The sequence below is a fragment of the Lampetra planeri genome, chromosome 14 (assembly GCF_965212315.1).
Source record: "Lampetra planeri chromosome 14, kcLamPlan1.2.h2, whole genome shotgun sequence".
Lineage (NCBI taxonomy): Eukaryota > Metazoa > Chordata > Hyperoartia > Petromyzontiformes > Petromyzontidae > Lampetra > Lampetra planeri.
In genome coordinates this window covers 12,509,516-12,525,630 of record NC_136120.1, presented here as the reverse complement: position 1 = coordinate 12,525,630, position 16,115 = coordinate 12,509,516, and the positions used below count along the sequence as shown (strand labels likewise).

At 50.8% G+C, this 16,115-nt stretch overlaps 1 protein-coding gene across 1 annotated transcript in view; it reads left to right on the top strand.

The window, feature by feature from the left end:
* ADCY8 (adenylate cyclase 8) overlaps positions 1–13,191 on the top strand; it is a 92,355-nt gene extending 79,164 nt beyond the window's left edge. The window contains exons 16-19 of the mRNA XM_078600630.1: positions 1,418–1,564; positions 2,533–2,625; positions 6,999–7,113; positions 9,980–13,191. Of these exons, the coding sequence (XP_078456756.1) occupies positions 1,418–1,564; positions 2,533–2,625; positions 6,999–7,113; positions 9,980–10,671 (1,047 nt within the window). The 3' untranslated portion in view covers positions 10,672–13,191. The remainder of the gene's footprint in view (positions 1–1,417; positions 1,565–2,532; positions 2,626–6,998; positions 7,114–9,979) is intronic.
* Positions 13,192–16,115: the final 2,924 nt, after the last annotated feature.

The window sequence follows — 16,115 nt, the reverse complement described above, 5'->3', positions numbered from 1 at the left end:
CGTTGCTGGGAGAAGGGGGTCGAGGTGGTGCTAGTGGTGGTGGTGGCTATCTCAGGCAGCCGTCTGTCCCCAACAAAGCAGCCTCACGCGCTCAAGGAGCCGAACGGAGAGCGGGCCCACCGGCCCTTCTCTGCTGCCCTCCAAACAGCCGAGCTGACGGCGGGGCGACGAGGACGCGACCGTCGCACAGAGCGGTGCGCGGCGATGCTTCGTCCTCGGTGGAGCGGCCCTCGCCCCGCCGCGGCGTCTCGGAGCGCTTGGCGAACGATGAAAGCCTCCGCAGCAGTGATTGAAAATCAAAACATTCTCAGAAATGGGTTAAAAATAGGTTAAAATACGTGCGGTTGCTGCAAAGAAAACAAACCGTCGAATGTCATTGACTTTCCTCGCCCAGAAGTGTTCGTCTTAACATTACATCTTCGTCATCACCGTCATTACCGTTGGCTATGGTCTATCCACCGCTGGGCGAAGGCCTCTCCCACGGTCCCGCGAGGCAATGATCCATCCAGATCCCGCACAGGAGCTGAGCAGCGCCACACGCTGCACACTGCACTACCCTGACGTGCATTGCTAGATTCAGCACACTGAGTCGTCGTTGTCGTCATCACCAGCAATGAATGAAGGTCATCATTAAATCAAAAATAAGCTGCCCCGTGCACTGCGCGTCACCATGAAGCGAAGCCTTTGTTGGCAACTGTGTAGAACGCTGCCGCTGCTGCTGCTGCCGCACTTGAATAGATTGCAGTCCAGCCGGCAATGCTTGCCCATCCCATGCGACGGCAGGATGAGACATCGGCACAATTGCACTTCCAAAGCCCGCAGGTGGCGGCCGTGCGTGGCTCTCGCGCCGCTCCAACACGGTCTTTGACAACCTCTCCCTCCCGTGAGCTGCCCGCCGCGCGTGCCACGTAACGTGGAGTGGGCAGCCTACGTCCCACGCAGCTGCCGTTGACGCGCCATCCGGGGGGGGGCTGTGGGTCGGCGCGTCATCGTCCTGCGGCACATCGCACCACGCCGCACACGCTTGCACACCCTACTGATTTTAAAATTATTTTACGGCCGAATCAACTTGTCGAGTGCAGCCCGTGCTACGGGCGAGGCTATCTTCCCCATCGGCTCAGTCGCCTTCCGTCAACTTTTTAAGCGGGGTTCCAGTAGCCACACGACCTCGTACTACACAACCACCGCTATACCACGACGACGCGCCACGCCGCACCACGTCACACCACGTCACACCGCGTCACACCACGTCACACACCACGTCACACCGCGTCACACCGCGTCACACCACGTCACACCACGTCACACCGCGTCACACCACGTCACACCACCACGTCACACCGCGTCACACCACGTCACACCACGTCATACCGCGTCACACCACGTCACACCACGTCGCCGCCTCTGCTTCCGCCAGGAGCTCTACTCGCAGCAGTACGAGAAGGTGGGCGTCATGTTCGCCTCCATCCCCGAGTTCGCGGACTTCTACTCGCAGACGGAGAGCAACAACCAGGGCGTGGAGTGCCTCCGCCTCCTCAACGAGATCATTGCCGACTTCGACGAGGTGCGTTCACGGTTTGACAACAGCAACAACAAGCACCTCCACACGGCCACCGCCGGTTGTTGTTGTTGTTCGGCATCTGGGTGACGGCCATGGACAAGGAGCGATACACTTTCGAGGCGTGACGGGGGCGGTGGGGGGCTTTTTTTGTTCCCATTCGGAGACCGCGCTTTGTGTTTACAGCTGGTCGTAGCTCTGGTTTGTTTGCAGCTTGCTGGCACCCTTCTGTCCCATGGCTTTCTCGTCGTTTGCAGAAATTGGGCTGTGGTCAGTTAAACACAAGCAGGCTTTCGTTACCAATATTGTCCACAATAAAGGGTTTTTTTTGGGGGGGTTAGATCGCGTAAATATGAACGTGCTGATAAACCCGCCACCAGTCGACACAGCAAATTAGTAAGACTCGTCACGCAAACAGAACGTGCCCGATTAGTGACAACTTCAGCACGCCGGTTGTGTGTTAGAGAGTAAACCCACGACGTTTACAAATCGAGTACTGTGACGTTCCGCTCGTGATTACGACAGCAACAACCACGAGCTTGCGTCATCCACACGCTCATCGCCCGCCCACTCCCGCCGCCGTCGCAGGTGAACGAGGTCACCAGGTTTGACCTCCCCACGCGCCTGGCAGATGAAACAGCAACGGGGCGAGCTCCGTCAAGTCCCACTCGCCGTCGCGGGTCGCAGTCGCCGCGTTCGTCGCGACGGACGTTAAAGACCCCCCCCCCCGTGGCGTCGCTCGTAAGCGTTGGCCGCCGCCGCCGCGTGCCGATGTCGCGGGTCTGACTTTTGCCAAATTTGACAATTACACCGCAGAATTACTCAACTGGGATTAGACACGCGGTGCGGTAATCGTCACCCCACCACCCATCGCTGCCGGCAGGCTGACGGCCGCGGTCAGCCTTTGTCAGCCGGTTAAGTGCAACCCTTCGACGCGATGGCGATTTGTTGGTGACACCACCCGTTTGTTGCAGCTGCTCGGGGAGGAGAGGTTCCAGGACATCGAGAAGATCAAGACCATCGGCAGCACCTACATGGCCGCGTCGGGGCTCTCTCCCGAAAAACAGGTGACTGCGGTCGGAGTGGTCACGGTGCAGGTGGTGGTGGTTGCGCTACGAGCCCGTGCCAACCCGGGTTCGATGCCTGCTCGCGGGGTAACACCGGTGACGATTATCTAAGGGCGGCCCTGGGCCTCCCCGAGGTCGACTCAGCCTCAAACGAGTACCTGGTGTGCTGTGTAAACATCGCCACTGGGGAGGCAAAGGCGGCCGGGAGTGGTGTTGGCCCATGCCCACTCGCGTGCCGTGCCGGCCTTCATAGGTGCTCGCTTAAAATAACTTTCCCCAACACTATGTTACAATCTAGATTTGAAGTTTTCGTGACTGCAGGGATCCATACTCTTTGGTTCTTTCGGTAAAGATTTCGCGACCAATATCCTCCACAATACAAGTTTTTTTGGGTTAGATCATCGTGTAAATATAAATATGTCGTTAAACGAGCCAAGCCACAACATTTACAATCTGAGTCGGGTGGTGGCGGGTTTAACGACGTATTTATATATTTACGCGATCTAACCCAAAAAGTATGTTACAGGCTATATGCTGCAATATGCAGCCTCGATGTGTCTACACACTCAAGATGAGGGATTTGACGACAGCGTCCTTCGCTCGTGGCATTACCGCGGGTATAAGGGCACGATGGGGGGGGGGGGAGTAGCGACTTTAAAGGGGAGTCGGGAGGAAAGGTGGGAGAGGGGAAGGGTGGAGGGAGGGTAGGGGAGGTGAGAGGGAGGGGGGAAGGTGGAGGGAGGGGATGGGAGGTGAGAGAGAGGGGGGGTGGAGGGGGGTGGAGGGAGGGTAGGGGAGGTGAGAGGGAGGGGGGGAAGGTGGAGGGAGGGAGGGGAGGTGAGAGGGAGGGGGGGTGGAGGGGGGGTGGAGGGAGGGGAGGTGAAAGGGAGGGGGGGAAGGTGGAGGGAGGGGAGTAGAGGTGAGAGGGAGGGGGGGAAGGTGGGGAGAGAGGGGATTGGAATGTTATTATATTTTTTAATTCACGGTTGGCCCTGCTCAATGGGTCTGCGGTGCTGGTTATTCGGTCTCGTTGGGCAACTTAATTGGGCACCCGGCGAGCCCCGGGGCGTTTTCGACTGAATATTGAAAACCCCGCTGAGATCAAAGGAGCGAGATACGTTTCAGGCGGAGAGAATGCCATTGAAACCCTCAGCTCAAATTTCCTTCATTAAATCAAGATCCATACTTGCCAAAGTCAATTGCCCTATCTTTCAAGATAAGAAATTGCACTTGATTTGTTTCTTTTTTCCTCTCCGAATGATAATAATAATAATAATAAAACAGCCACAATCCGATTCAAGTTTTAATGTTTTTGTGAGTACATTGGTTCAATTCCTGACAATTTTTATCATGCGAGCCATTTTACATTATTCATAATAATCCTCATTTACAGCCTGTGTCAGTCAACTGCTGGATGAAGGCCTACCCACACTGTTCGAACAAAGACGGTCACCGCATCGCGCTTTCAGATGCGCTTCTGCGGCCGTCTGGAACGCTCTTCCTTCCGATATTATGAAGCCACCGGAGCTATGCACTTTTAAATCTAAATTGAAAACGAATTTCTTTAGAACTGCTTTTTTGTGTTTAGTTTGTTGCTTTCTCCCGTACCTCCGATTAGCACGGTTGGCTTCGTACGGTGCGAAAGAAGTTCTAGAAACATACAGTGTTGTTGTTGTTGTTTGAGCATACTTCACCGTGCTAATCAGCATGGGTTGGCGAAGGTAGGTGATCGGGCCAGGAACGGCTCAGAAATCACTTGCCCGCCCATGTTAACCTTCTTCTTGGTTCTTTCAGTGGAGTCACGTAGAAGGGAAATAATAAAATAATACAAATTAAACATAATTAAATAATAAAATATTATTATATAATAATATCATATATTATTTCCCTTCTACGTGACTTTACCGAAAGAACCAAGAAGATGAATCCCTGCAGTCACGAAAGCTTTAAATCATGTTAACCTTGTCCAAGAATATAATTCAGGTGACCGGCTTCATTGCGCACTGCGCTAACTACTGCTCTGCCATGTCCCCGACTCCCCCTAACCCCATGACTCATTGCCTACGTGAGTTGCTTTTGTCCTTCATCAAAATCATCCCACCGTTGTTGCACCGGGGTGTTTAATTCCATGCGTAAATACATGTACATTTAATGTCACCAAAACGGTGTCCCTTTTTCCCTACCCGCTCCTGAACACGTGGCGTTTAGATCGGTGAAATGATTGGCCTGAGACTCTCTTTAACCCCGCCGCTATTATCTTTACCGTTCGTGCCTCTTTTTTTACACATCCCGAAAGTTCCGCACTTTTTTAAAAGAACATTGTAATGTTATATAACGTCGTTTATATGAGTTATGATTTCGCGGCAGCTATTAAAGCCGCGTGGATGATAATAAGGAAACTTGCAAATCATGGACACGAGTGTTTGCCCAGACCCAACAACCAAAAAAAGATCCACCGATACGCAAATTGGACGACAGAATAACATCCCCGTTTCAAGGTGAGATTGTAACAACGACGATAATTGGTACGGGGCAATTTACACCGCTGCCATCATAACTTTTTCATTTGCGTGTTGTTGTTGTTCCGTACAATCCGTTGCACCAATTGGGCTTATGGCACCGTGTGTGAGTTGCGAGTGGGCTTCGTACCCAGGTGAATTATGCGGAGCAGAGTGTTCCGAGAAGTTTGGCGTTAAAAAATCAAAACAAGTGTGTTACCCCAGGGGCGAATACAAATCCCGCCCCGCCAAAACGTGATATTCATCGCATCGTGTCGCAAAGAAGTTGAGGGCTTCACAGAGTCTCCTCCACGTGCAAGTGTTGGGTTAAGCTCGCGAGTAATCCAATACAAATCTGTAAAGTATTTTTTTTTATTCAAGGAAGTCTCTTTCCTGAGTTGTCAGGATCCTTATTCTTAGGGTTTTTTTTCGTTAAAGTCACGTAGGTAATAAATACAAATTAATAATAATAATATAATAATGAATGAAAATATCTAAATTAAATGACGACGTTTCGGAGGCAACACAAGTTTCCGTCTTCAGGTGGGACCGTCACAGCCAAATTTACTGTATCAAGATGAAGACGGAAACTTGTGTTGCCCGCCGAAACGTCGTGATTTAATTAATTTATTTTTATTTATTATTATTTTATTTTATTATTTTTATTTTTACCTACGTGACTTTACCGAAAAAACCTACGAGTATGAATCCTTGCCATCACGAAAGCTTCAAATCTAGAATGATGATCCTTATTGATGAACATCCTGCTTGGGTTGCTTGCCCAACTTTCTTTCCGCACCTCCGATTTGCACGGCTGGCTACGTACGGTGCAAAAGAAGTTCAACGTAGGTACATGTTATGTAGACTGAGATTGTAACCTTGAGAATAAGAGCAAAAATGTTATTTACAGCCCCCTTGTCAATCCACTGCTGGAGGAAGGCCCTCACCACGCCACCACCCGGGCATTGGGAGTTGCTTGGCCACACTTAGCCGCGTCGGTCAGTGTGGGTTGGTGTAGGGGTGGGGGCCCAGGACCAGTTGAGATTATCGCTGGGCACTGATGGCAGCCGTGGCTGGGGGTCGAACTCAGAATTCCACGTTTGTAGTGCAATGCCCTTGGCCACTGTACCATCAGTCTTCCCTCAGTGGTTCTTTGAAAAAACGTTGCAGCCCTTTTCTCAATCCACTGCTGGATGAAGGCCTTGCCACACCACGTAGACCACGGCGTTTGTTTGTCCATACCTCACCACGCTGGCTTGATGGTTTCTCACCTGTCTATGAAGAACGTCAACGGCCCGGTCTGCCTCTCAGACTGACAGCGGTTGAGTTACATCCACCACACTGTGATGAATGAAACTCAACCACCACCCCCCTCACTTATATTCCTGCTTCTTCCCTCGGACCGCTCCACTTTGAGATTCCTCCTCCTCCCACCACCACCATCATCATCATCAACATCGTCTATTTTTTTCCCAACAAGCTCCTACAGTGAGCTTGCTCAATGACAAGAAACGCGCTAAACTCTTACCCACCACAAGTTTCATCGTTCTGTTTGTTTCTGGCCGCCGTTTGACCTCCTGGGCCTGCAATCAGAGACTGCGTGTAGGTAAATCGATGATGCACTGCCACGGTGATTTTATTCACCGACTAAACACCGATGGCCGGGGCGTGCGTCTCCGTGCGTGCGTCTGTGTGCGTGCGTGCGTCTGTGTGCGTGCGTCTGCGTGTGTGCGTCTCCGTGCGTGAGTCTGTGTGCGTCTGCGTGTGTGTGCGTCTGTGAACGTGCGTGTGTGTGCGTCTGCGTGTTTGTGCGTCTCCGTGCGTGCGTCTGCGTGTGTGTGCGTCTCCGTGCGTGCGTCTGCGTGCGTGTGCCAGAACTCCGAGGACGAGTGGGCCCACCTCAGCTGCCTCGCCGACTTCGCGCTGGCCATGAAGGAGACGCTGCGAGACATCAACACGCACTCCTTCAACAACTTCGAGCTCCGCGTGGGTACGTTCGCATAGCTTAGGGGGTGGTGCGGGCATCCTGGTAACAACGTGATAACCCTCAAACGCCCATTGCCCAGGAAGTAAAGTTGGGTGTAGCGGAGACCAATTGGAAGACTGAAGGGCAGATGGTTGGATTCTGTGGGTTCAGATCTTGGAGGACACGTGCATACTGCCTTGCATGAAGTCTGTAAGCGATGGGCAAGAAGGCACACATTGTGAGTGCGAGTTGCAGTTACAACGTGCATCTCGTAGTAGGTTTTTACCCTTTAAACTGGTACAAAACTGACACCTTTATACAAGGCATCATGTTTGCAATAACCACAACACAAGCAGTCAAAATGCAAACAAAAAGAAACAACTCTGATAATGATAATGATCTTCTTGGTTCTTTCGGTAAAGTCACGTAGAAGAGGACGGCTGCTTGCGTTGTGGCCAAAACGTCGTGAGAATTATTTTATTATGTTTTATTTTTATTATTTTATTACTTCCCTTCTACGTGACTTTACTGAAAGAACCAAGAAGATGAATCCCTGAAGTCACGAAAGCTTTAAATCGAAATTTAATGATAATGATATGCACTGTCCTTGAAGTTGATTGGTCCACACCCGAGACAGCTTTTCTTAGAGCCTAGTCTCCATTGGTGTTGGACCAGATGACGCCAAAAGGCGTACAACTCAAAAACAGCGCACTATCAGAGTATTGAGAGCTCGGGGTAACGTGCATCTTCTTAGCTATGGGGAGGAAACCAGAGAACCCAGAGGAAACGCATTCACAACTGGTAGAGAACGCACTCAAGTGCTTTACACGCGCATCTGTGTCGACCTCGCAGCCTGTGCGCGATCATCTGTCGGAGAGTAGAGAGTGTTGGCAGCGAGGGGGTGGTGGTGGCATTGACGGTTCTCGATCTGGCACAGCGAAGAAGTCGGCAACCACGCGACGCACACAGATCTCCTCTCAGCCCGAATCGATCAATAGAGACACCCCCCCCCCTAACCACCGCCCCCTCCCCACCCGCCTATTACGAGTGCCACTGTTTCTACAGAAGCCCTAATTTCCCAGCGAGCGCCCAGCACGGCAAGGGGCAGTTACTGTGAAAAATAGCAACGGGTGCAATTGCGTTGGCCCATTACCGGACATAACGAGATAGAGCGGTGGCAGGCCGATAACCACCAAGCCCCCCGGTGAAGTGGCTAACTCGGGGATGATTGCTTACAGCAGACAGGGCCGCAATGAGATGGTGCTAATGTTAATGCATCGCTAATAATAACAGTGATCCATTGCTGGATGAAGGCCCTCTCTATGCCCTGTCGGCCAGGCCGTAGCCATGGAGTCAACATTGGGGGGGGGGCAAATCTTCCAGGGTGTCTGGGGGTCCCAACCCAGAAAAATATCTAAATTTTTAAACTAATTTCTTTCCTAAAATATTAAAAAATTCACTAGCACTATTTTTTACAAAAATGTCTAATAGTGTATTGTATTACATTGCTCTGTTTTTACTTTTTTTACCTTTTCTTGTTTCATTGTATGTAACGGCAGAGATTAGGGATTAATAAAGTACAACCATAACCACAATCATATAAACATAAATCTATACATTGATTTACATGAAGACAAGTCCAGATATTGTGGCCAAGGTTTAGTAAAGTGTTGTTTTTATTTACATAGCATAGCAATTATTGTTTTATAGCAATATATTGGGGGGGGCCTTTTGAGCATATTTGAATATTGGGGGGGGGGATGTGTCCCCCCCCCCAATATGTATTATAATTACGACCTTGCCTGTCGGTCGTTGTGGTCATTTGTACGCATGTATGTTGCACTTCTTTAGCACCACATGCATATTTCATTGTGCGTGTTAGTGTGGGTTAGTGCTGATTAGTGCGTGTAAGTGTGGATTATTGCTGGTGAGTGTGGGTTAGTGCCGGTTGGTATGGGTTAATGTGGGTTGGCAGGGAGGAGGAGAGGCGGAATTTTACATCCACGACATGTTCGTCACCGGGGTTGTTTAACCATACTTCAGGCTGCCCTGGTTCTTACCGCATCGCGTCCATTCCCACTTTGGAATTCCCTCCCATCATCGTTTCTTCTCCCAAGCTCTTACAACAATAACCTTGCTCGAATCAAGAAACGTGTTTACGTTCATCTATGCCGCGGTGGCGAGATGTTAACTACCACACCTGGTATGGAGGAGGTCGTGGGTTTCATCCTGACCCTGATGCCTGTATATTTGTAATTTGTATGTCTTTCTTTCCCCGTGGTCGCGTGGATTTTTTTATCCGGTTCCTTCGGTTTTTCCCTCGACATTTAGAATCAACATGCATTTACAGAGTATTTGGTTGTTATAAATGTCCACGCAATAAGCGACTTCATTGAGACAATCCATTTGTGTGGCCAGGTCGCTTCTGAAAATGAGCTATATAGCATCAGTGCGCCTTACCTGGTAAAATTTGAAAAAAAAGTTAAATAGTTATGATGCCTTTCGATTTAAAGCTTTCGTGACTGCAGGGATTCATCTTCTTGGTTCTTTCGGTAAAGTCACGTAGAAGGAAAATAATAAAATAATAAAAATAAAACATAATAAAATAATTCTCACGACGTTTCGGTCACAACGTAAGCAGCCGGCTGCTTGCGTTGTGGCCGAAACGTCATGAGAATTTATTATGTTTAATTATTTTATTATTTTCCTTCTACGTGACTTTACCGAAAGAGCCAAGATGGAGTTATGATGCCGTCAGTTGCTGACTGCTTCGCATTGCGGATTTTAGGGCCCGTGCTCCCTAAGTGTAAAAATAACATGAATAAATAAAAATGTAAAATCATCATCGCTCGTCTTCCCGTTCGGCTGCGGCACGCCACGCGTTCCGCAGGCATCTGCCAGGGCCCCGCGGTGGCGGGCGTCATCGGCGCGCGGAAGCCGCAGTACGACATCTGGGGCAAGACGGTGAACCTGGCGAGCCGCATGGACAGCACGGGCCTCAGCAGCCGGATCCAGGTGCCCGAGGAGACCTACCAGATCCTGCGCGGCCGCGGCTTCGCCTTCGAGTACCGCGACGAGATCTACGTGAAGGGCATCAGCGAGCAGGAGGGCAAGCTGAGGACCTACTTCTTGATCGGCCGCGTGAGCCCCACGCCGCTCGTCACGTACCCGCGACGGCTCGCCGGACAGAACTCGCTCGCCGCCGTCGTCTTCAGCCTCGTGCAGTCGCGCAACCGCCAGAAGCAGAAGGCGGCAATGCTGAGAGACGGGGGCGGCGGTGGCGGCGGTGGCGGCGGCGGCGGTGGCGGTGGGTCGGGAGCTGTGGGAAGTGGAGGTGGAGGTGGTGGCGTTGGCGGCGGCGTTGGCGTTGGGGGTACGGGCGGATCGGCGGGCGTGCCGCGTACGTTCAGCGCGCACAGCAACGGCGGCGGGCGCAGCGGCAGCAGCAGCAGTCACTTGCAGCAGCAGGCGCAGTCGCCCAGCAGCCCTCTGCCGCAGCTCCTCAAAGTGCCGGAGACGCACCAGCAACAGCAGCAGCAGCAGCACCAGAAGGTGGAGCCGGCCGAACACGCCGTCCCGTAGCGAGCGCCGGTCGCGACGCTACCGTGGACCCGGGCCGGGGTCCGTTTGAAAGAATGAGAAAGAAAATGAAATGGGTTTGAAAACGACGAATATAAAGTGGAATATTAAAAAAAATAAAGTGATGGTGATGAGTGAAAAAGAGAAAATGGAACAAATATGGCTAGCAAGGATGCAGTTGCATCTTTTTTAAAGGTTACGTAGCTGAGCATGTCACGCTTCTATGACAAGTGCCAGTTTTTGTTTTCTTTTTAAAATTGTATTCATTGGACAGTGTTGATCGACACTAACCCATGCAGTGTTTGGCGTGTTTCGACGCAATAGTGTAACGACGTGCAATGTACCGTCCCAGCACCTTTGATGGCCCCAACTCCTGGCCCTCGCGAACCCACGTACCGGTGTCTTGATTCTGGTTGTTCTTAAAACTTACAATAACGCAAAAAAAACATTGATGAAAAAAAAAATTATTCCGTCTTCGTTACATTCCTAATTCAATGCGGCAGTGTTAAGCACTTTGACTATGTCCTACTCACTGCTAAGCATTACGACCAAAGGCAATCAGGCAGGACTGATTATGATTTGAATGCTTGCGACGGTTGTAGCCTGCCGGCTTACGTTCCTGTCAGCCAGCACCGCGTTACTTTGCCCCCACAGCTTGCGTTGTACAATTAAGAGCGCAGCATTGCTTGACCGTGCGTATTAGACAGTGGGGCTTAACGCTTCGGGCTAATGTACCCTAAAGAGAAGGATACAAAAGACACAGACACAATACATTATGTATATGCGAGCGCGTGTAATATATTGTATGCATACTCTAAAGCGGCCGTTTGGGAACAGATGCGAGTTGCCACGGCCGGGGGCTGCTGCGTCCGATAGCAGCAGAAGCCACCGGGTCGGTGATGATGATGAGAGAGAGGCGCACGGAAGACCTCCCGGCCGTGCCGTGCCATGCGCGAGACAGCCGGGGCGTATCCCCTTGTAGCCCCCTACCCTGTGAGTGACCCCCCCCCTCCCCCAAGCCTCCTCTTTAGCCAGCCCGTTGCCCCCCCCCCCCCATTCCCCTCGCCTCCCATGGGCGGGGAGGCTCGGTGCATGCGTCCGGTCCCCCTCTTCTTGGCGTCACCCTCAGAGCGCAGCCGCCGATATTTCGCCGCGCGCGTCGCAGAGCCGGACGATTCAGCCGGGCGAGCGAGCGAGCGTGCGGGCGCTGCTGAGCGGTGCGCGCGCGCGCGTGACCTTCGTTGCAATACTGCCGAGCCCGTGGCGGTGTCGATCGACGATGCACCCTGCCGCCGCCCAAAGCCACTGGGGGCGCGAACTTGACGGTCGGCTGAAAACACGGGAGAAATAAATACCGTCATGGTACATTTTTTAACGCACTCGCACGCAAGCACGCGCGCAAGCACGCGCGCGCACACCTGACAAAACCGGAATGCCCCGCAGCTAATCGTTAGCGCCCGTACTTATTCACTCGAGGCTGCTAATGCGTGCATGGCAGGGTTACGCAGAATATACGAAGGGGGCCATTCCGTTGTGTGTGGCGCAGTCACGCTCTCCGTGTTGGGATGGCAGAGGCTGGTGGCATCGTTGCCTAGCAACCTCCTCCCCCCCCCCCCCCCCCCCTTAAAAATGGGATTCTATGCAGGTTATTTCCATCTGCTGGTGCGACGTAATAACGAGATAATGAATACACAGGCGGGGACACGGGGCTGCAGAGCGATCCGTTTGTTTGGGGAGGGGGGCGCGGGCAGGGGGGGGCACTGTCGAAATGCCATCAGCCACTCGCCGTGGCTTGCCCCCGGGCGGAAAAAAACAAAAAAACTAAGCCATTCATCAGTGTCATTTATGTTTTTTAACATAAAGATAACAAAAAAACACTAGTTTATTGCAAAAAGAAAAGCCTTTCACCATATATTGGTTGTGTAAATAGAATTCACAAAACACATTCTTGACCTTTTTGTATACTGTACATTGTTTTAAAATGTGTTTCTTTTTTTCCCCGACAAATTAATTGTACATAATGGTGGAAAATATTTTTTTTGGGGGGGAAGGGAATTTTTTTTGGTCGTTTCTTTAATTTTTAATAACTTTTTTTTGTTAAGCGATGTTTTAAAAATATATATTACGTGCCAGCACCTCTGTGAGAGTTTTACATCATAATAAATAAATGGGTAGTCATTGTTTATTTCTGTTCGGCGAGCTTTTATTTTTTTATTTACGATCATCGCATGACTGGTCAAACAACGAAAGGCGATCTCGGTTTTTTTTTAATAAAGGGGAGTTCTGCATTGCTCAACAACAACAAAACGTGCGATTTAAACGTGGATTTAAATATCGGTGCATGCTCGGGTTGTGGACAGAGCTCTCGTGTGCAATGGCGTGCCTTTTTGTTTGCTTTACTAAGACACAACAACAACAACAACAAAAATATGCATCCACCTGTCTGGTTTATTGGTAAGAATTATGCTGTGTATGGGTTTTTTGTATTCGTTTAATTTTGAGCGATAAAAAAGAGGAAAATTCTGATGGAACTCCGAGGTCATTGAATTCAGCAGTCGCGTCGGTAGTACAGTTGATTGCCTCGCTCCAACACAAGCGTCGCGAGACGACGGATGTAGCCCAGACGGTGTCGAATGGTCCCCGTGAAGGGCAAACCACTCCAGAGATTCTCAAATGCGGTCCGAAGCGATTCGGCCATTCGCCGGCGTTGTCTCGGCGATTTGCAGATACGCCGCCACCCTTCGACTTGAAACACGTGGGCGGTGCTGAGAAGTCGTGTCGTCCATGGGCGATAAGGGTTTGCTGGTCGTAGCCACAGACGCACGCAGCAATGAGCCGGTGATGGAAATCCCACGTTCCTATGACGGGGGTGAGTACAGCATATCCATAGGACAAAGCACGGTCGACTTTGTCACAAAGTGCTACCTATTTTATACACCCCGCAGGGGTGATGGGCTGAGTCTAGCCCCGACCTGGATTTTAACTCTGAGCCACCTGACCAGTGACCAGCCATAAGTAACCAGCCATAGGTAACCAGCCATAGGTAACCAGCCAGAGGTAACCACTTCTGCCTTTATTACACCCATTTACATGTCAAACCCCTTTTATCAATACACTGCGGGACATAGACCTTCTTATGTAGCGTAGATCATGGGGTTTTTTGACCTTACTCGTTACAGACCAGGCTAGTTACTGCGGGTTGGTATCACCTCGCCACTGATGTTCGCCGTGATCGGGAATACAACTCAGCTGGTTGGGTTCAGAGCACAATGCACCTTCTGCCGCATCACCGCTCCACCCTCAATGAAGCAAAAACTAACAGCCGAACGGCCGTTGTGACACTACCGCGTGGCAGTCGTGTCACCGGGATAACAATACACTTCGTCCTGCAGCACATCCCCATTAAACTATTCTGTTCACGCGCTCTCTGTGCCGCGGGTACATTTATAAAAAAAAAATATGCCGAACATTTAATTAGCACGGTTATAATGAGCCTACTTTGGCAAGCTTAAAGCTGCAATCCGCGTGGCGGATTTCTAGAAGAGGTGTAAAATATAACACCCGGCTCCCAATCCACTCCGCGCGCGCGCCCTCCGCGAATAAAACCGCAGTGAAATCAACCGCCCAGCCAGACACACAGATCCAGCGACTCGCCGCGGATCAGTATGGCTCGTAGAGGCATGTGAGCTCAATAGACACCCACGACGGCTGCCACAACAACCCACAATGCAATTCAGTGAAGCGGTACAGCCAACGCCGCGCGTGGCCGCTTTTGTCTCCCCGCAAGGGCTGAGGTTCACACGCTGCGTCTAGAGCTCATTTTAAGGCTGACCTCTACTGTGCGTGGGCCAGAGGTGACTCAGAGGTAGCTCTGTGGCATCCACTTTCGTGGGTCGTTCTCCGACACGAAGCGGTTGCGCTGCTCTGCGAGAGTTTCCGAAAGGATGTTTGGGCTCGTGACGGCGACGTGATGCCGAGAGCACGGTCGAAATTAAAGTGACGGGCACATTTAAATTTTGATTTAAAGCTTTCGTGACTGCAGGGATTCATCTTCTTGGTTCTTTCGGTAAAGTCACGTAGAAGGGAAGTAATAAAATAAGAAAAATAAAACATAATGAAATAATTCTTACGACGTTTCGGCCACAACGCAAGCAGCCGTCCTAAGGCACATTTCAAAAGAAAACGGATGATTTATTTATTTTTGAATCACAGTTGCTGAGCGCAGTCTCACAGGCCCAAAGTTACAAGCAGCCAGCAACAAACTGCACTACAGAAGATCTAATGGATTGAAGTGAATGCTTCACATGTAGGCTTTCGCGGCCAATTTTCATGATATTGGTTACTACTTTCACACTTCTGGCAAAACGCCGGATGATGCTGGTTGTAATCACCAGCAAGACGTCGTACTCAATTGGCAATGTTGATGTCGGTTTGCTCTCCAACACAGCGGTGGTGCTAAAGTCGTAACAAATTGGCAACGTTCTGTTCACGTGACAACCCTTACTGATTGGCTATGTCGGGTATAGGTGGGTGTAGGACACATTTACATTTACACGACTTTGTCATGAAAAAGTTTAAGCGTTTCTCTATTCGCCAAATTCATAATGAATCGGTAGAATTAGAAAGTGGAGCGGTGCGAGGAGAAGACGCAGAGTGTTGTGACCTGTAGTGTGGTGGCTGAGACACGGTGTGGTCAGTCTGGGAGATCGAATCCTCAACTGACAGGCACTGACCAATTCGGTTAACACTTGCCACTGGTGTGCGTGGACAGAAACCGAACCCAGATCGCAGGGATCGTAAGGTATTGCGTGGACCACTGCACCACCACTCCCGTATAGCCTTACAGACGGCTGCTGGGTCAAGTGCTGTTAGCGAGCACCTGTTCGAGCCACCGCGGCACACGAGGGTGTGGTGTGGCCAGCACCATGCCGGGACTAACTTCATCTCCCCACCGCTAATGTTTACACGCCGCATTAGGCACTCGTATTAAGGCCGAATCGACTGAGCGGGAGGCCCAGGAATTCTGATACCACTCACCACTGGTGTGAGCTGTGGCTGGGAATCAAACTGAGGTCGTCTGGTTCATGGCACGGTGCGTTATCCCCTACGCTGCCACTCGACCCCCCTGCTGAACATTGTAATCTATTATTGAGATCGCGGGGAGGCTCGGGGATTAGAGCACTGAGCCGGTACCACTGATGTCCTGGGTTTGCATCCAGTGATTAGACCGGGTACCCAAGTCTAACGATTTGATGGTCTCAGTTCGGTCATCAATGAGCACACACACACACAAAATAGCGTTGCAAATGGATTCCACTTGATGAGACGAATTGCCACTGTGAGACTGGGCATGAGACGAACATTCTTTGCAGGTCAACTAAAGATGTGACCCTAGTCTGGATAAAGAGGTTCATGGAAGTGAACTCGTACGTAGTTCTGTGACATCA